This window comes from Amphichorda felina (genome assembly GCF_050947745.1).
Source record: "Amphichorda felina strain 45539 chromosome Unknown scaffold_8, whole genome shotgun sequence".
Lineage (NCBI taxonomy): Eukaryota > Fungi > Ascomycota > Sordariomycetes > Hypocreales > Bionectriaceae > Amphichorda > Amphichorda felina.
In genome coordinates this window covers 274,370-293,951 of record NW_028145042.1, presented here as the reverse complement: position 1 = coordinate 293,951, position 19,582 = coordinate 274,370, and the positions used below count along the sequence as shown (strand labels likewise).

General features: G+C 54.3%; 5 protein-coding genes across 5 annotated transcripts; all 5 read right to left on the bottom strand.

Annotated features, from left to right (window-relative positions):
* Positions 1 to 749: 749 nt before the first annotated feature.
* On the bottom strand, positions 750 to 1,709 carry tfg3 (yeats family-domain-containing protein; the record flags this gene model as incomplete). The annotated part of the gene is made up of 5 exons (XM_083197139.1): positions 750 to 776; positions 829 to 896; positions 997 to 1,398; positions 1,471 to 1,617; positions 1,703 to 1,709. The coding sequence occupies 5 exons, from the start codon at positions 1,707 to 1,709 to the stop codon at positions 750 to 752; spliced, it is 651 nt and encodes a 216-aa protein (XP_083046607.1).
* A 1,610-nt stretch (positions 1,710 to 3,319) lies between these two features.
* Positions 3,320 to 4,345, bottom strand: sbp1 (Ran GTPase-binding protein YRB1; the record flags this gene model as incomplete). The annotated part of the gene is made up of 5 exons (XM_083197138.1): positions 3,320 to 3,429; positions 3,488 to 3,616; positions 3,678 to 3,939; positions 4,018 to 4,164; positions 4,268 to 4,345. 5 exons carry the CDS (start codon positions 4,343 to 4,345, stop codon positions 3,320 to 3,322), a joined length of 726 nt encoding a protein of 241 aa, XP_083046606.1.
* Positions 4,346 to 5,381: 1,036 nt separating this feature from the next.
* ACO1O0_007769 (uncharacterized protein) lies at positions 5,382 to 6,932 on the bottom strand (the record flags this gene model as incomplete). The annotated part of the gene is made up of 1 exon (XM_083197137.1): positions 5,382 to 6,932. One exon carries the CDS (start codon positions 6,930 to 6,932, stop codon positions 5,382 to 5,384), a length of 1,551 nt encoding a protein of 516 aa, XP_083046605.1.
* Positions 6,933 to 9,305: 2,373 nt separating this feature from the next.
* On the bottom strand, positions 9,306 to 10,215 carry ACO1O0_007768 (thioredoxin-like protein; the record flags this gene model as incomplete). The annotated part of the gene is made up of 2 exons (XM_083197136.1): positions 9,306 to 9,554; positions 9,607 to 10,215. The coding sequence occupies 2 exons, from the start codon at positions 10,213 to 10,215 to the stop codon at positions 9,306 to 9,308; spliced, it is 858 nt and encodes a 285-aa protein (XP_083046604.1).
* A 4,553-nt stretch (positions 10,216 to 14,768) lies between these two features.
* Positions 14,769 to 16,142, bottom strand: STE4 (G protein subunit beta; the record flags this gene model as incomplete). The annotated part of the gene is made up of 5 exons (XM_083197135.1): positions 14,769 to 14,789; positions 14,897 to 15,016; positions 15,079 to 15,168; positions 15,228 to 15,946; positions 16,013 to 16,142. 5 exons carry the CDS (start codon positions 16,140 to 16,142, stop codon positions 14,769 to 14,771), a joined length of 1,080 nt encoding a protein of 359 aa, XP_083046603.1.
* Positions 16,143 to 19,582: the final 3,440 nt, after the last annotated feature.

Here is a 19,582-nt window from a genome sequence, read left to right as displayed (position 1 = left end):
AATTCAAACACGAGGACCCCGGACAACCGGTGCGACTATTGGCTTCTAATCTTGATGTCATGGATCCGGGCCCATTGAGAACAAAGCAAGTACGGAAGTATGCTGAAACAATGTGGCTGACTGGGTACTGTTGCGAGCACATACATGGTATGCAACTCACAGAAGTCGATCACCCTGTTTCTCTCCGTTATCAGAGGTTGCCCGGAAGAGAATGGTACCTACCTCTATCAGAGTCCAATGCAGTACTAGTCTAGTACATATAGGTGTGGCCTGTGGCATCTGAAACCTCATCACCACTTACACTGGCCGTCACCATCAAGCACACAGACCCCATCAATGCGGAAAACGCATCGCCATTACCATTTTAACGTCCCTGGCCCTAAACAAAGATGCTACTACTCCGTACCTTGAAAGCATAAAAGGATAACCCGAATCACATCCCTCGCCCTGGTCATCGATGGCGTTGTTGCGTGCCATCCATCGTCACCTGGCAAGACGCAGCATCCACCGACTTTTTTGCCCCTTCGAAACCGGAGAAGCCGTCCCACCCGCAATAGCAACCTCCTCTAGCACCCGAGTGCCCCATAACTAACAACACCCAGTAATGGCTCCAGCTATGGCGCGAAGCCGTATCCCGTGCCCATAGGATTCGTGCCGTTTGTATTCTACACTGATGCCCGAGGCTTTCCATCAAGTTCGCCGCGACGTCGTCAAATGTCAAACTGAATGCTCGAGCGCTCCTAATACCCCTAGGGGGCAACCAGTCCCTTCTTGGCCTACCGGGCGTCAGCATCGCGTTGTCGCAGGTGGAATCACTGGTCTGCTTACGAAAATGTCCCACAACTTCGTTGTGAGCGCGTCGGGCATAGTGTACAGATCGATCGAAAATTCGCCAGCTTCACGCAAATCATCCACTATTAGCCCACCTACCATCAACAAAAATTGCCTTGGGACAAAGAAAGTAGGCATGGGGGTTGTCGGGAGGCAGTGACTCACCCTCAACGTCGCTCCGTATATATGTATCCGGCCCCTTGTTCTCGTTGATCACCTGAATGACCTTGAGCAGGTCCTCCTCCTCGAGCTTCTGGAGCGCCTCGGCAATCTTTTCGTAGTCGAATTTCTGCGCACCCTTCTTGCCGCTCGCGGCGGCCGCCAAGCCCTTCTTGCGCGGCCGCTCCTCGTCGTTGGGCAGGGGCCCAGTCTCGCGCAGACGCTCCTGCAGGGCCTGCGAAGGGTTCTTGAAGGTGACGTCGTGAACGGACGAGTACTTGGTCTCCTGGAAGTTGAGGTCCTGAAGGATCGGCGCGAGCTTCGTCTTCTCGGTCGTGTAGCAGTCAATGGCGATGTCGAATTCCCCCCAGCCCTCGTTGCTGCAGATGAAGGGCGGCTTGGTGAAGGCTGCGAGGCGCGCGCGGTCAGCGGTTAGCTCCCTTGATACATAGATAGAGGTGGGACAAAGGTGACACGTACTCTGAACGGGATTCTCGAAGGTAGGGTGCAGATTATATACAACCTTGGTGAAGACGTCGGCGGGGCGCTCGTGGCCGTCCTCGTCCAGGATGAATAGGCGCATACTCCATGATCGCATGGGGAACTCCTCCACGGGAGACGGCTTGTCTCTACAATCCGGGCGGGTCGTGTCAGCAGGTCTCGCAGCCCATGCGGGTTGTCGGAGGATGCAACAGCTTGGCCCGGGACTTACATGACATGCTGCTCAACAACAACCTTGACTTTCCTCTTCAAAGACGAGTCAGCGGGGTTTGCCTTTCTGATTTTCATGATGAAAGAGTGGCATCGACGTCACTAGGAGTGACTAGATAAAGCTGGGGGCTATGGTCGTATCCCCGAAGTGGCCGGCACAAGGAAACAAAGTGCCGGAGGGATGTGGAAGTGCTAGGAAGGAAGACCATTGTGAGTGGCAGAAAGCACCAATCGCCATCGCATGCTCGAATCGCACGGGCAAACAGCAGTTCAATGGCCCATTGCCGAATGGGTCGGCAGGCTGAGCATAGCAGGTGGCAGCCAGCAGCCGTCGTGGCAGCTGCGCGCAGCAGTCAAGAGTGCCGTGGAAGCGATGCACGCAAGGCGACAGAAGACGCGAAAATCCAACGGGGCACAAATCGGGGCGAAGGGGGAAATGCGAGCTCACCTCGACCAACATGATGTGTTCCCTGTCGCCTCGGAATACAAATGAAATCCACAGAAGAGGCCAGGACGCGGGATCTCTCTAACAGGGACGACGTTGACGCCCGTGATTAAACAGAAGAATATTTTAAGCGGACGGTAGAGGATTGAGGTATCGGAGAGAGAATGATGTGGGAGACGCTTGGGGGGATGGGGAAGCAAGGTTTTGGACAGGCCGCCAGGCCGCGCTCTCTCACGCCGCGCTGGGATGGGCCCGTGGTGGAAAGTGTGTTCCTCTCAGTCCACTCCAGTTTGGTGCTGACGAGCTGCCAGCCCAGCCCTCCACCAGCCTTTCGCGGTTTCGCCTACCCCAGCCAGCCAACACCAGCCAGCTCCCTTGCATGTCTCTCGCGGCCAAAAGCATCCGGAAGCCTAGCTAGGTTCATTGCTGCCTATTATAGATTTTACCAGGCGTGAACTTTGATCCCTCTCTGCTCGTGCATGTCCCTGTGGGGAGTGAGTGGTATTACAGGACGCAGCCTAACAAAACTCGCCTTTCATCCCCCTAGGCACCCAAGGGCAAAGAATGCACGGCATCCCTGGGGTTAGAACGCCAGTCTTCGCTGTGCAACATGATGGGAGCAAGAGAGAAGGTGGGGGGGGGGGGGGGGGGGGGGGGGCAGAAAGAGAGAATATGTCGCCCATCGGCAACCCTAGAAAACGTAGCATGGTGCGTGAAGCACTGAACACCTGGCATCGCATCACGCGTCACGTATTACCAACCCAAATTGTCTAAACGTCTTTTTTAAATTCTTGTTGCTAGTGCTGTGGTCTGATAATCATTCATCGTCCATCATCCCTCCGCCGCCATCCAGCCGGGAACGTAGCACCACTTGATGCCCATGTTCGGTTCCCGCGCATCCCCTCTCCGTACTCTTTCCGCCTTGGTTCTGTTCTCCCGTTCATACCTCCTCCACCGAATTTCCAAGTCGTGTCGCGCATTTCTTGTGATGTGAGGGAAGAAGCAAAGGGGCTTTGGGGTATGCTCATCGCTAGTCGACGATGCAAGGCTAACATGTTCAATCATTTGGGGGGTTGGGGGTGAGTTAGAGTAACGACTCGGCATCGGCGCGGCGTCGAGAAGGAGGTGAAAGAAGAGAGCAGGCCTTCATACCTGAGGCGCCTTCACGATTATCTAAGCCTCGGCGGCAGCCTCAGTGGCGGTCTCAGCGGCTTCGGCCTGCTTGAAAATCGCCTCGTTGTCCTTCTGAGCCTGGAGGAACGAATCCTTGAAGGCGTTGGCGTCTGCAGGTCACGTCAGCATATATGCGCTGCAGGTTGTATCAGTAGAGTGAACACGTACTCTCCGAGTTGGCGAAGCGGATGGCCAGAGTCACAGCCTCGGGCTCGCCCTCGCTCACGTCGGCGGCGGCGTTCCACACCCAGCTCCTGTCAGAGCCGACGTTGGGAGAAAGCTTCATCTCGGGGACAACTACACAATCGTCAGCCATGCTTGACCTTTTCAAAGTAAAGAGTAGGGGAGAAACACGTACTGTAGTGGTTGGCGCAGACCTTGAGGGTCTTGTCACGGCGCATGACCAGGCGCGTCTTGCCGTTCTCCTTATGCTTCAGCAGGCGCACATCACCCGTTCCGCGCTCCTTCCACTCGCTGCTCTCCTTGACGAACTTGAACAGCTTAGCGCGCATCTTGAAGAGCTGCTCCTCGGCCTCCTCATTGGTCTTAGTCTCGATCTTCTCCGTCAGCTTGATGACGGGCTCGAAGTGGACATCCTCGGACTCGGGTGCGGCGTCGTCCTACGGTCAGTGTCAGCACATAATATCCTTATTCGATCCCCAGGGCGCCTTGAGGGCCGAGTTGGGGGGAGGACAAACCTCTTCCTTGGCAGCGTCGCGCTGAGCCTTTGCGCTGCCAGAGGTGTCGCCGCGGTCCTCATCCTCCTTCTTCTCCTTCTTCTCGCCACCTCCAAACATGGAGAAGACGGCCGACGAAGTCACGGGCTTGCTCTCCTCGGCAGCGGGCTGTCCATCCCAATCTCCAGCGTCAGTAACAAATTCTTTTCATTGTTCAGGTCGCGGGCCAACGGGTAGCCATGTTCTTTCTGATCGCTATGGGTTCGCATACCGTAGTCTCGGTGGGCTTGGTCTCCTCGGCCGGCTTGGTCTCCTCGACCTTGGGCTCAGTAGCTTCGGCGCCAGACATCTTGATTCGTCTTGTTCAAAAATCTGTTGACAGCGCCCCCCACCGTGCGTCAGTCGTCGCGTTTCTCCAGTCTTCCGTGCCTCATGGCCATCCTAACTCACCTGGTATTGAAAATGGTAATAAACGCGAAAGTTCTACGGTTACTTGTCCACGGGGCGCGCAGGTGTAGAAACTGATGGAAAAAAGTCGGTCGTGGTGGTGGTGGTGGTGGTGGTGGTGGTGGTGGTGGTCGAGCGGTTCTGTTTTGCCCCTCACACGTTAGCGGGGGAGAAATTGCAAGTCCACACTGATTGGGGGGTCCCTCGCATTGCGACTCCCAAGGCTTCCTTCCGATGTGGGGCTCCCTTCCAGGATTGATTGCCAACGAGGGGTTGCTCTCTCTCGCCACTGTTACTGACCTGACACGAAGCACTGCTGCCCGACAAGCAGCGTACGAAGCCGGATTTTGTACATCTGTCACTGTTACGACGCAACAGATTCACGGACGCCAAAACTTACAAAGTTAGGGAATCTAGCACTACTTCCGTCTGTGAGTACGGTCCACCTAGATGCACCAAACCAGACAAGGGTGAGTGAAGTTCAAAAGCGCCTGGTGCCCGTTCAAGTTAGTTACGCAGGTGATACTCCTATTCCCACTCAGAACTCGTCTCTCGGATATGGTAGGGCACAAAAGGCATATGGGAGAGGTACGTATTGACTATCATATAATAACCGATCCAGGACCTTATGGAGGCCAGATGATAGAAAAAAGCAGAGTCTTCCATATACATGATTTCTCAAAAGAGGAAAGGGGAAAGAGACCTTCCATCATACCGAAAACTCCAGTCAAGCCCAGTCCGTGAGCTCTTGTGCGTGTAGAGGACGACCAACCTTCCACCCAAGAGTCGTTCGGTCCAAATAAAATGCAAAATTCGGTATCATTAGTGCCACCAATTGCGCCCACCACTTGCAAACAAAATCTCCAGCACGTATGAACCAGGTGTCTTCTTCTTCATGTCCAGAGGAGCTCTTAGAAGCATCATAAACGGCCACCGTTCTAAGCGGCCCGTGACCGTCTCTCCCTAGCTGCTGCCTCTTTGCTGTTCATGAAGCTCGTAGCCTTGCGAAGATACTCGTCATGCTCATCTTTCTTTCCGATGATGGCCAACCACGAGAGTTTGGCAGAGATCTGCGCGTTAAGTAACTCGAGCTGTAGCCTGGTCTGGACGTCGTGAACCAAGTCAGCTGCGTGCTTCTGGGCGCCTTTGAAGTCTTTAGAGGCGCGAGAAAGCTCATTTCGGAGATTGTCATAGCCCGTCAAAATCATATTCGGTATTCCGTTCTTCATCACCACTAGCTCGTCGGCATTTGTGAGCTGGACCAGAGCCTGGGAGTACTTAATAAAAGACTCCCGGGCGGGTTCCACAACTTTTTTGATCTCGGCAAGTCCTCGCTCCGCCACGGGAGCCAGGTCTCTGACAGCGTGTTTTGTCAATTCAAACACCCCCTCCCGCATTCCTTTGACGAAGCGGACCTTAACCACCTTCTTCAGAACAGGGTTGCAAGTGGCCTTGAATGTCAGATCGACGACGCCATATGTCTCCCATCTTGGGAACCTGAGAAGCATGCCGTCCCCGAAAGAGTCCACAGTAGTCTTAACTGGTTGACCATCCCTTGCCGCCGTGAATTCCACGCAGTCGTTGGCAGCCCATACCTTCTTGACCTCCTTGGGGATTTGCGCAAGGAAAATATTGTTTGGCTGAGCGCTAAAAGTTACTTCTGGCTTCCTCGAGCCAAAAAGCCAGTCCATGGCCCTCTCATCATCATCATCATCATCATAGCGCAAAGTGAGTTCCGTGCTGGAGTGAGAAGTGGTGAGATTCTCCGAGGGGGATGTGGACGATGGGGAGGCGCGAAGCTCCAGGACCCCTGGCGCAGTGGTGGTGACGGACGGCACGGGTTGTGCCTGGTGCACATCCGTGAGAACTGGCTTCATGATGCTCAGGGCCGAGTGAACGGCAAGGCCAAAAACCAAGGCCTGGATAAGCCCCGAAATGACAATAGTGGGATGTGCCATGGACACGCTGCCATCCTCCAGGCCCCGTCGAATGTATTGTACGTGGTTCTTGACCTGGGCAATCCATGTGGTATAAAGCTCGAGAAAGAATTCAAGTGTCGGATGCATTGAAGGAGGCCGCTCGTAAATCTTGCTAGCCTCGGGTGTGCTCATGGAGGGAGTCTTGAGACTCTGTTGTGTATACTCGAGAGATGACCTAGAAGCCTCCGAGTCCGAATCCGACCCAGAGTCAGAGTTATCATCGTCAGGCAAGGGAATCGATGCCACGTCCAGGGTCACAGACGCAGGAGAATGGCTGGGGGACGCCAGGGCAGGCATCGGTATAAACTCGTCATCAGTCATCTGCTCAGTATCTGCAAGGCTTTGAACGTCGTCGGGGCGATGAGGATCGAGCGAGCTAACCGACTCGCTTATATACTCGTGATCGTTGCCATCCTGGGACCAGCTCTCGCTTTCTTCAACGCCAGAGATGAGTTCGTATGTGGAGTCGGCGAGGCCAGTGTCCTCAGTGGGGTGTGATGTGATGCGCATGATGTCGGGATCACTCGTGGAGATCCAGTTGGCAAGATGTCGGTTTCCTACGGGGCGCGGGAATCGCAGGGATGGTTCGGATGTAGAGAGGGAATCGTCAGTCTGTCCGTAAGACAGCGATTTCGGGAGTGAAGGAGAGGCAGAGGGGGCCTTCGTTTCACGTTGATACTTTGAGTCGTTCTGTTGCTGTTGCAAATGTTGGGGTGGCACTTCTTCCGTGAAGTGTGATATCGAGGCAGGCTTGTCCTGCTGTTCCATCCTACTGAAGCAAAACAGGTCAGAGACTCTATCTGCCGCTTCACATCATAGGCATGTTATGAGTGCCCATGCGTGGAAATAGGTCGTTAGGAAGCAAGCGCTGGGGTCTAGCACAAGGCAGCGTTGATAGTTGTGAAGGAGACCCGGGTGCCAGAGCTGCTCGCAACGTCTAGCAGTTGTGGGCTTGAGAAGGGGAAGTGTTGCGGAGGAGTTGCACGCAGAGGGGAGAGAGAAGGAAGATGACGAAGAGAAAATGCCAGATAGGCAGAGTTGAAGGTTGGAAGGGGCAGATGGAGGTCGAAAGCAAGGCCAGGGAAGGAAGGCCATGTGGAAAGTCACTGGATGCCCCGGGCCTACGACGCCTGCAGTGTACCTTACCCTCGCTTCACTCGCCCAGCAACCCAACTGCAATGACTGCAGTCATCCACGCGAGTTTGGCGTTCAGCCCACTCATTCGTTTGCTGCCTGCCCACTGAGGCTTGCGCTCGCCCAAAGTTGAAGTGAAGGGAACAAGGAGGGGGCGGGGTAAGACGCACTTGAGGTAGGTGATGCTTTATCGCGGGTGACTCGGCCACTGTAGACCGCGTCGCTATCAGCGCGCGTAGTAGAGATAACGAGGTGGTGATGTCAGATTACCCCCACTTAACATGGGGATCAGCTGCGAATAGGTACAGGTCTTGCTTCGCTTCGCTCAACCTCCCAGGCTGGACCGAGGGAAATTTCTCTTCAACTTGATATATAAGGTAGAAAATGCACATACAAGATGCGATGGGATGGCCAAACCTCAACAAGGCAGAAAAGCTAGCTGTGCTGCCTGATACCTAACTAAATTACCCAACCTTCGCATTGTCACGTTGGTATGGTTCTGGATTGGATTGGACCCTCAAAGTGCTGGACCACATGATGCCCAGTGCCCCGCTCTCGCCCTCCGAGCGCCTCCCGCCAAAGTGGCGCTGCCTCCAGATACTTCATGTCCTCCTCTCAAGGTGCCCTCCCATCCAACCACACACTCCCAATACTCTGAACGTCGCTCCTTACTTACTTCTCGATGCCCATAAGGCTAGCTCAAGATCCGCGAAATCCGTCGTTTTGGTTCATTGCGCCTTTCTTGTTGATGATGATGGATATTTGATACATGGATCCCCTGCTATGGCATCTGCGGCACTCTTGGTCCCGCGCGGGGCGGCACCGCTACGGGTCCCATCAGGGAGAGTACTTAGCGTGCCGTGAGAAGCTTGACACCTCGCGTTATCGTCATAACGAACGCCCTTGGCCCAGCAACGACAGCTGGCAAATTTCCATCAGTTCATCAATCCTCCCAATCATTGGGTTGAGGAGTGCCACGGAGCCTTTGATAGGTACCCAGGTGGGTACCTATGTCAGGTTCCAGGGCGCTCAAGCATCGCCACAGCTTCATACATTTCCGCCATAGTGAGACAACACCTCGACAAGAAGCTCCCACGTCTCACAGCATCCATGCTGGGGGCCGCAGGGGTATACGAGTAGGACAGTAATAATATGGTACCCGCATTGAAGACAACTCTGAGCAAGGGATTTCCTTGATCCGGGAGCCCAATAGAGAGTTTCTCATACAGTAGTTACGTGTGCCGTGAGCGAGCCAGGGAATAAGGAACGAGCCTGATATGCTCATCACGTTCAACATCATGTCACCTAGGTACTAACTAACAGCATGCAAACAGTCTTGGCTGTCCTCACAGTACTTATTGATCGGCATCAGATCAGGGTACTTAAACTCCCAGGTACCGTTTTGCCATTCCGTCAACTCATGCAGCGTCCAGAGTTATTCGCCAAGCGTCCAGATCATCTCATCATCCGCCTCTAAAACAAAATGCCGGCACAATTCCAATGCCGCCCAGTCAATAACCGTCTGAGAACTCCTTCCAAAAACAAATGAGAAGAAAAGATGCCAAGAATTCGAAGAAAAGAAAGCCATCCAATGCCACCATATTTCCAGCAGCCGTTTTAAATTATGGGGGGAAGGGGGTATCAATGTAGCGAGACGCCTGAAGCGAGCTAAATTCTCAGTCGTCCAGGGGGAAATGTCGCAATGTCCGTCAAAACATAGATGTACATAATGTGCTCGGTCGAAAAGCTCTATAGGATGCCGTGCTGCTGGAAGAGCTTCTTCAAGGAGCCAGAACTGAAATTGTCGTCGTCAGGGATCATCTCGATGATTCCCGTCAGATTAGCAACGAGGTCGCCCTGGTTCCGGTAGGCTAGGATGGATGGCACGGCCGCAGGATCGAAATCGATGTCGTCGTAGTAGACCTTGACGAAGTGAATGGACCTATAGGTCTTAACTAGTGGCATCATCGCGGATTCTACTGTCGCCGATACCTCACACTGCTAAGGTTAGTCGAGCCGTAGTCACAGTGGTCTTTGGGACGCTTCTCACCTCGTGATCATAGACAAACACGACGACAGTTGTTTCGCGAGTGACCTTCTCGATAGCATCTAGATAACCTAGCGCATTTACCTCGTCCAGCCGACCGTATTCGCGGACACTGGGGCTGGTCCTCCGGTTCCTGATGCCCTTGGTGGCCTCAGCCTCGAGTTCCCGCCTGCGGCTCTCACGCCACTGGGCCAAAAAGGCATCGTCGTCGCTGCCGCTCTTGCAGTCTTCGTCTGTGTCGCTCTCGCTTTTGAGGGATTGTTGCGCGACGCTGTCAAGACCAAAGATGCTGCGCCGGGCGGCCTGCACCCGGTTCTTCCACTTGCTCTTGCGCGCTGTTTCGTAGCTCCGCGCATCAGCAATAACGCCCTTAACTCCAGTAGACCGGCCATTATCGAAAGATGCGGGGGGTAGGTTGAGTCGCGCGCGATCGCCTGCGCTCATGTCCATGGCAGCGTCGACCTGGGCTTGGCGATATTCGTCCTCTTCCGTCAGATCCTGCTGAGGCTTGAGGTCTTGGTCGTTGCGATCTTCCGGGTGGGTCGTTGCACGGTCGGTGGTATTCTTTGCGACGAGGTCGTTGAACTCGTCCTGAGCGGCGGTCGTCGTCATGTTGGGCGATTAATGAACTATGTATTCCGGGGAGATCAAGGGATATGTCAAACAAATGCGCGGCTGGATAAATTATTGTTTGGTCCTAGGAGAACGAGAGGGGCGACCCAACGATGGGAGGGGGGATGGATGGGAGGACGGAGAGGCGGAGGTAGGGCCAACTTTTTGACTTTTGCGCTTAGGTAGTCGGAGGTTGTCAGAACTGGGGTCGTTTCGGAAGGAGTGGGGAAAAAACTGAGGGCCGAGTCGAGACCAGACACCCTGAGAAGCAAACAACAGGGAAGGAGAAGAGCCCACTGGGGGGTGACAGGTCGTTGGTGTTCCGGATAAAGCAAGGAGAGGGAACAGTGGCGGTGTTTGGGGCCTGCAGGGCGAGGGGATTCGAGCTGATGGATGCAACGACGCAGGAGGAGTTGGGCTGCTGTCATCGGAGGGAACGACGGGAGAGCTGAGGTGGTTCGTCAGTGGCGTTGTCGTTCCTTAGAGGCTCAGCTCGTGCTGCAGTGGCGGTGGCCCAAGAGAAGACCAACACTCTTCGTAATAATACTAGCAGGTCAGCATTCCGAGCAGAACAGGGGTTCGTCAGGGGCATGTTGCGGGCGGACGCCGGGACACGTGTGGTCGACCAGGATCTAGGCGGGACTCGGGGAGCCAAAAGTCTGATTGCCTGCACTCTGCATCACCTACAGATAGCGGTGGCAATGCTACGCTGCCATCTATCCGCACTCACCTAGGTACTCGGTGATAATCGCGGTGTGAAGTCTGCCCATAATGAGGCTTCTGAGACTCGCGAGACAACCCTCGCGTGGCATGACGGGTGGAAACCACTATTCAGATCCGGGGATGAGGACCGCCATGGCGAAATGATACACCCGGGATTTCCGGATACATACATACAGTAGGTAGGCAAGTACAAACGCTTCACGTGCCGACGTACCTACCTTACCCATCGCATCATCGGTCTGCACCTTCCCACCAGTTCTTGTGCGCCCCCCGGGGTGCCTAGACTACGCGGCAGGAGCCATCCAATGTGACATCTCGCCAGATCTATGAGGCAGTCTCAACCCCAGCAAAATTCACTCCAAGAGTCCTAACAAATCCCACCTCCATGGGCCCGTTGTACAAAGCATTACCGGTCACGAAACATCTCTAATAATAGTCGCGGGTCCGCAACGTCAAAACCCTTGTCTCTCTCCACAGATCCGAATCATAACGAGGAACGAGCATTGCGAATTTTGCACTCTCTGGCAATTAGTCGACCCGTCGGTGTCATGCTGTTTCACCGCCGCGGACACGATCATGCGAATGCCGGCATGGAGCCGCCCCACACACCCGCCTCGGTCCCTTGTCTGCCTGTCTCGCAACTATGTTTCATGTTGGACATGGGATAAGTGCTAGCCACAGCCTACAGGTCCGCAGCTCGTAAAAGCTTGAGAACGCCTCGCAGGATCGCCGCCATCGGCGCGGAGATACGAGGAACGTCTGCTCTACTACCATATTAGTTGTCATGTGCATCTCCCCCACAATGCCATGTGCTTCAGATCACAAAGCGCACATGAGAGCTGCAAGCCCAGCAGTGAGGCAAGATCAACGATGAACTGCTCGTAAGAACAAAGGACAGCTGAGCGCAACTCGACGGCTGCGGGTCAAACACACTGTCTCACCAACCAAAAAAGATGGCTGCCGTCGAAAGAGACGCTTCAACCAACACCATCCCCAAGCTCAGATGAGGTGCATTGTCAGTAGGCCGGGAGTCACGATCGATCCACCAACTTGCTTCTTCTCAGCCTGGCACTAAGAAACCCCTGGTTTCATGCCGGCACTTTTTGACAGGCGGGACGATTTTTTCAGCCTCGAGAGTTTTGACCTATGGGAAGAGGGATATTTAATTCTACACGAGAATATCCTGCAGTCAAATGCTTCATTCTTCATCGTTGGCCAACTGATCAGCTACCCTGTGCCACTATGCACAACCTGCCTCAGTACCAGAGTTCGAAGTAGAGACTTGCTATGCCAAACAGGCACCCTCTGAGAAATGGAGCTCTTCAAAAATCTTCTTGTTAAAATTACTTGGTCTTGATACTCTCTGTCCTTTGCCAAAGGTGGTGCCAACCTATTCGTTATGATAAACGTCACACAACGAGGATATAACCGGGACTGACTTATATACCAATGGGAAGGTCTTCTTGTCGGCCCTGACTGAGCACCTGTTATTGCCCGACCCCAGAGTACGCAAACGCAAGAGCAGCTTAGTCTACAGGTGCATTCGACAGTAGAATCATTTCACTCGAGTGCTTAGATTTGTCATATAAACCATGGGGTTATATTAAGTGACCACTATGTACATACGAAACTATGAGTGAGGTCCTGCTTGTGATTATGGCTTATTAAGAGTGCCATAGTGGTATATCTACTGCTGCTACCTGCGTTGCCGTCACTCTGGCCAATTACACTGATCTAGCTAGGATAACATCTGAGATGGCTTCCCGATCTCTGAGCCCCGCCTCTAGGCCAACAACGGTGGTTAAGAAGCCGCCGATGCGCCACAGAATGTGAGTGTGGTCTCCCTCCATGGTAACGCCAAGGTCATAACAAGGCGAGTCTTGCGAAGATCCTAATCGATGTGCCAATATTCTCAAGGGTTAAAAAGAAGATCCATACGTAGCCTGGGGAGTGCTAGATACGTGCATGACATTGATGCTTATGTATGAATGTCTAGGGAGGCAGCACCTACAGTGCAAGGAAATGAGTCGTAAAAAGTTTGAGGATGAGGTCATTACTAAGGATGCCCTGAAGGGTTTCCGGGGTTTAACAAGTCACGTCTACCCGCCTCCTTAAAGATGTTGGAAACTACTAGCATGGTAACGGGTAGGGGCTTATGGAGTCCGTCGACAAGTCCCCGGGTTAACTATGTACCAAGGAAAATAGCACTTAAAGCCGTGGTTCTCCTGCAGCTTAAATGTTGCCAACAGAGCAAACGATAGCATCAGGACGGTGACTCAGGGCGGTGACCGAAGTCGACAACTATCGCTCGGTGGCACATGATCATCACTGGAGTGTCGTTTGCAAGAAGAACAAGTTGTATTGGGTATGAGGGAATAAGAGCTACCATGCTGTTACTACTTAGGCAGGCCCACGTCTGCAGAGGACCAGGGGGACTGCTTATTTTGAAGCTAGAATCCCCAATGATGCTGTTTCCAATACTAATAACCACTGACACCACGGGGACGTCGGATAGGTATATAGAGAAAAGTACCTTATAGTATATGGTTCTTACAGGGACAAGCAAAATACTGGTAAATATTACCTATCTACTCGGACATCCCTAGCCGTTTTAGCATACACTCGGTGCAGCAAACCATTGTGAGTTCCTCATAAGCTACCAGGATGTGATATCGGGTAATGAAGACGGATCTAGAAATCCTTTCCGATGGACAAATGCGTAAGTAATAACAACCTTTTATTTCCTAGCCCCCCGCTTCAACAATATCAAATAAAACAAAACAAGGAAACACTAAACACAACTGGGAGGGACAGGTCCCCTCGCCGTGGTATCGTCGTCCTCCGCCCCGTTCGAGGTAACGTGCTCCCTGTTGTACACCACCCTCCTCTCCCCCTCCCCCATCCCTTGTCGCTTCCCAAGATCGTAGACTGAACGCGGGTATCCAGACCCTCAAAAAGACAAAACGGCTGATATGGATCATCGTAGTGTATTACTCTCTCGACTTCTCTCACCAAACTTCCACTCCCTCCACATGTGTGCCTCTCTGCTTCGCTCCCCCATCGCTATACAAGGCTCACCAGACTCCCAAATGACCAACCCCCTTCAATCCAACAATATCCAGCCACTCTGCCACCACGTCTGATATTTTTTCTTTCAAATTTGGATTTTTGTTTTTCTAAACGGTTGTCCTCTCCTTCTCTGGGATCCAAGAAATAAAACAAGGTTTTGATACTGAGAGAAGCCCAGGGGCGGTTGGTGGGAAAGAGGACAACCAAAAGACACAAGGAAATGAGGAAGGAAATAACGAGAAAAGCCGTCATGTAATACAACCACCTAATTATCAAACAACCAAAGCTTGTCGGGAATAACGGTGGGGAAAAACCAGCCCGCAGAAATGAGACGAGAAAAGGGGAGCCTTCCCTTGTCTCTCGAGCTGCTGGAACAGATCAAGCAGAGGGAAACAAAACAACAAGAGGTATCGCGTATCGGCCAGTACTACCCGCAACGGCCGCCACCACAATCAAAGACAGACACCGCTCGTGTCTCGCCGTGCACGCCGGGGATCGTTCGTAGGTCAGTTAAAAAAGAAAAGAAAATGCGGTATGTCGGGGTTGGGCGGCTCGAGAGGTTATGGTGTTCGTTAAATTCGTCCTGCGTACGCCAGTGATCGCATGGCTAAATCAAGCGTTTCATCGAGGGGTGGGTCCGGTCGATCCCCTAGATTTCGAGGGCGATAACAGTCGTCGTTCGAATGCTGGTGGTAAATGTAATTGTGGCGCGGACCAGAGTCAATGTATCCAGACAGGTCCATCGTAATCGCGTTCGATGTCTAGTAGGCCCAGATTTTGAGCTGTTGGACAGTTAGCGAGGACGATCATATGCCAACGTGGTGACGGTTATGGCGGCGCCACGGTGGCGCCTATACAAATCAACCATCAGGAGGGGGACGGAACTCACCAGAGAATCCCACGAGCCCGTACATAGGCTGATGCCGTCATTGCTGACGCCCAGGCAGCTCACACGGTTGTCGTGGCCCACGAGGGAGCCAACCTTCTCGCCCCGAGTAACATCCCAAACCTGGAGGCGATATGTCAGCAGTGTATCTAATGCGGGGTCTCGATGCTCCCGCAGAGACGTACCTTGCACTCGAAGTCGTCGTATCCGGCAAAAAGTAGACGGCCCGAGACGGATGTGGCGACCGAGGTGATGCCGCAGAGGATAGATTCGGACTAGATCAATTGTCAGCATTCGATCCGTGAGATAGAATAGATGTGAGAAGTTAGCGTACGCCATAGAGGTTTAGTTCGCGGTCGGCGCGAATATCGAATAACCGGCAGGTGGCATCATCTGAACCGGTGACAAAGGAGTGGCCATCGGGGAAGAACTGGATGGCATTGATGTCCGACTCATGGCCCGCGAAGGTCTGGACGGCCTTGCCCGCCCGAATATCCCACATCTTGGCGAAGGCGTCGCAGGCGCCCGAGATGAAGGTGTTCTGGTTGGTCGGGTTGAGGCTGATACTCATGACATCGCCGAGGTGGTCGGCAAACTCGGTCACCTTCTGGCCCGTCTCAATGTCCCACTTCATGCACGTCATGTCGCCGGAAGACGTCAGGATACTACGGTCGTTGATAAAGCGGCAGCAGGAGAGGTAGCCGGCGTGTCCCGATAGTTCGCGGGCGACGCGCGTGGGGCCGTCGCGCTGCTGGTTGAGGTTGTAGATGCTGCAGATGTTGTCCAGACCACCGCAGGCAACGAAGTTTCCGCTCGGAGCGTAGGCGCACGTCATGACCCAAGATGACCTGAGGGGGATGGCGTGGACCTTGTTGGTGGTGTAGGCATCCCAGATGATGAGCTTGCCGTCCTGCGAGGCGGAGACGAGGTGTCTCCGGTCGGTTGACCAGTGCATGGCGTAGATCTTGGCCAGATGGCCCTTCAGAGTCCGCTTCGCTTTCATGAGTTGGTTCTTGGGAATTGGCTCATGAGCTTGCTGGGCGACGGCGCGCACTGTACTGGGCGTTAGCTGAGGGCCTACGGGTCATGGGCGGCGAGAGCGTCAATTGAGCAACGTACGGGTTGTGTCGGCTAGCTCGTCCTTCTTCCTCTTGATGCGGTCTTTGAGGGTCTCGGCTTCGCGGCGCGCCTGCTGGATGCGCGCCTGCATCGCCTCGGGCGATATATCGTTGGCGTTTTGGGAATTCATTGTGACGGGCGAAAGGGGCGGACCAGCAGGGACAAAGAGGCCAGCGGAGTGACGGGAAGCTGGCAAAAGGGGGGGGGGGGACGAGGACGGTCGGGCGGTCGATCGAGGACGCAGGCCGACACGAGACGCAGAGCCGGGGATTGCGAATGGCGAGACGTCGTCGTCGTCGTCGTCGTCGTCGTCGTCGTTGTGAAGTCGGCGTCGGTCGATGGAATTGGCGAGTTTGGAAGAGTGGCAGTGGCAGTGGCAGTGGTTGTGTGGAGGACGGACGGGGGGGGGGACGGGAAAGAGGACCTCTGGGAGCGGCTGGTTGGTCGCAAGGATGCGGTGTTGTGGTTGGTTGGTCCGACGGGCTGGAGCTGGTAGGCGCTGCCAGGTGAGTGGTGCCGGGTGTGCTGGGTGTGTGCTGGCTGGTGCTTGGGATCGGTGCTGGTGGGCTTCAGCACTTCAAACCTGGAACTCTCTGTACCCGGAGTGATAGCACTGGTGGAGCTGACGGGATGCTCCAGTTGCCCACGGGTACTTCGTAGTTCGTACCTTAGGTCAGCTTGGCGGGCATGCGGGAACGACAAGCCCACAAGCCCACAGCAGCTACTAGTAACGGGCGGGCGCCCCGTGCATTCGCGCCGGCGACGCCCACTCACTCGCCCGGTTCGACCGCCTCAGAGGTTCCAAATTGGCTTCCCCAATATTTCCCGAGGAGGGAGGTGACCTTTGCGCCCAGCCTGCCAGGTTCCCAGCCCATCTCCCTGTCGGCGGCTTGGAACAGGCTAGCAGCAGCCCAGGTTGGCCTTGGGAGCAGCACTGCCAGCGCCGCGTAGGAGGAGGAGCCCCAGGGAATGCAACGTCCAGGGGTGGCATCAGGTTCCCGGTCGCTCTGTCGGACTGTCCTGTCTGCATGCCCCCGGTGCACTGCACGCCGCCAATGATGTGCCATCCGCCAGGATTCCCCCCCTCGGGCGTGGTGTCCATTGTGTCAATTGTGTCTCGCCACAGTGCGTCCTCCCATTCATCGTCATTGACGCTCCGTCTCCGCATCTCTGGATTCCTGTAAAACTGGCTCTCTGGGACTCTGCAGGTTCTATTGTTATTGTGTATTTGTACTACTACTCGTATTATCCCTATCTGGATGAACAAACAAACAGACCCCACAAGCTGGATGCTCTGCGCTGTGCTGGGCGCGCGCTTGTCCTGGGCCAGACTGCAGCACAGGAAATGACCTGGCCTCCACCACCGCATTGAAGGGCAGTCAACCTGGAAGCCAGCCACAGTCAATCACGGCAAGTTGCCAAATGCCAGGGGCATGAAATGGAAGGGACCCGCTCGACGCTTTGAATTTCGGTGGACCCCTCCTCTCCAGTCGGATTCTCGAGAAGCTTTTCCGTTAGGCCCATTGGGTAGGTAATCCGTAATCGCTGAGCGGTCCATCGATGTGTTCGCCCGATCAATCCATGAGCTCGTTCGGGACTGGAGACTCTCGGCGCGCTTTTCACGTCATGGCTTACGGCGACAGACTGAAGACCGAGATGTCAGCCACACTAATATTATTACCTACATAGTATGTACTCCGCATGGCGGACGTCGGCCCAAATCACTGGCCCGCGGCGACATGAAGGAGGGAGGGTAAGGCCCAGGCGCGCCGCCGTAGATTATTAGGGACGAACCACCCCGGAGACATCCCTGCTGTGAGACGGCCGGCATGATCAGCATTCAGCAGCCTGCAGGACCGACTTGCTGCTGCATGACAGATTTTTAGTTGCCCGCAATCTGAGGTGGCAGTTGGGACTTGGGCCCTTGGCACTGTGGGCAGGTCTCCAGGAGTCCAGGACTCTACGAGTAGGAGGCCTGAATGGCGGCCGGCTATTTTTGAGGCTTTTGAGATCGTCGTGTCCCAGAAAGGCGGGAGTTGGGACATGCAGACGACGACGGACGTTGGCCGCAAACAGCAAACACCACTACCTTATTGAATCACCCTTAAGTCGCGTCAATACTTGAATGGCATGTCCCAGCCTGGACCCAATACTCGAATGCACGGGATCGCTGGTTGATATACTACCTACGTATATGATGCTGAACAAGGCCAACGACAGCCGATCTCGCTCTTCATGTGAAATATTAAACAGTAGACTGTTTTGTGATGCTCGATTCGAAGAAAACGTCCGGGTAATTATAGATCCAAGCGTCAAAGGAGTTGACCCTGCAAACTCTCTTCCTCTCCCGTCACCTGGGCTCTGAACTCAATCCCAGACCCGGTCATTTGAAGAGCCGGGGACGGGATTCCACGAATTCTTCAACGAGAAAAGAGCTGTCATCTGTCAGACTGGCACGTCACTTTCTGACCCCGAATTTGGGACTATGGAGATACCCAGGTCCTTTCGAAGTACTAGTAGTATGTACTATGTAAGTCACAGAGTATGGACTCAACCAGTGAAGATACGTGCAAACCTGCCGATCCGCACTGTGTGTCTCCCGCGTCGGGCGGACACCCGAAGAGAGACGTGCAGGAGCGCCGCTCGCTCCTGCGCTCCTGTGCTCCTGCACAGGCAAGCCTGCAACTGCGTTTGACTGGGCTCCTGCCTGCATCACCTCCATCCTCCATCTCATTTCGCATCCCTTCTGGATGGCACCTTTGCCCCTTTCGCTCTGCAAAGGGATCGCCCACACCGTTGGCATACGAGATCATTGACTTCTGATATTGACATGTACCTGCATATGTCCATGTCGTCGCGATGATTAATACGTCGCCAGTATGACCCGCAGCAGTGTCTGCTCTGGCCTCTGAACCCCCGACTTTCGCATTCGGTCAGGGACCCTGGCAAGCGTCCCAAGCCCCCAAGCGTCCCAACTTCCCAGGAGTCCCAACAAGCCTGCTGAACAATGGTCCAGGGTCGGTGTCCGTGCATCAGGATGCCGCCAGCGCCCCTAATCGTGAAACACCATCAACAGTTAAGGTCGGTTAAGCAGATGCCGTGCGGTGCTATCTCATCGCTTGGCCGCTGTTAAGACACGACACTTCTCGGCCTTTCAGCCATCAGAAACCTTGTATTTTTAATCTCGGCCCAGTTCCTGCGAGCCGGGAATTTTGACACCGGTGCAGACTCAACCAACTGACGCGCTCCGTCCCGACAAGGCGCGGTCAACACCTGTATCATGGAGCATACTCCGTCCAGATCGTCGCTGGTGCTTTCAACAAGGGGATATTAGGAGAGTATCCGTAATACGTGCTATTATAGCACTCTTATTACTATTAACATGGCCGTTACCCGCACAGGCCTCGCTTCATTTCACATGTCGCCGTCAGTTGGGGTCCTACGAGTAGGTCGTGCGCCTTACCGACACTTTGGCCTGTCTCACTTTTCTGAGATCCGGTGTTCCCTCACGACCGACAGCTACTGATACTAATCTCGCTTTTCCCCCCTTGATCGCAGTACTACTCGTAG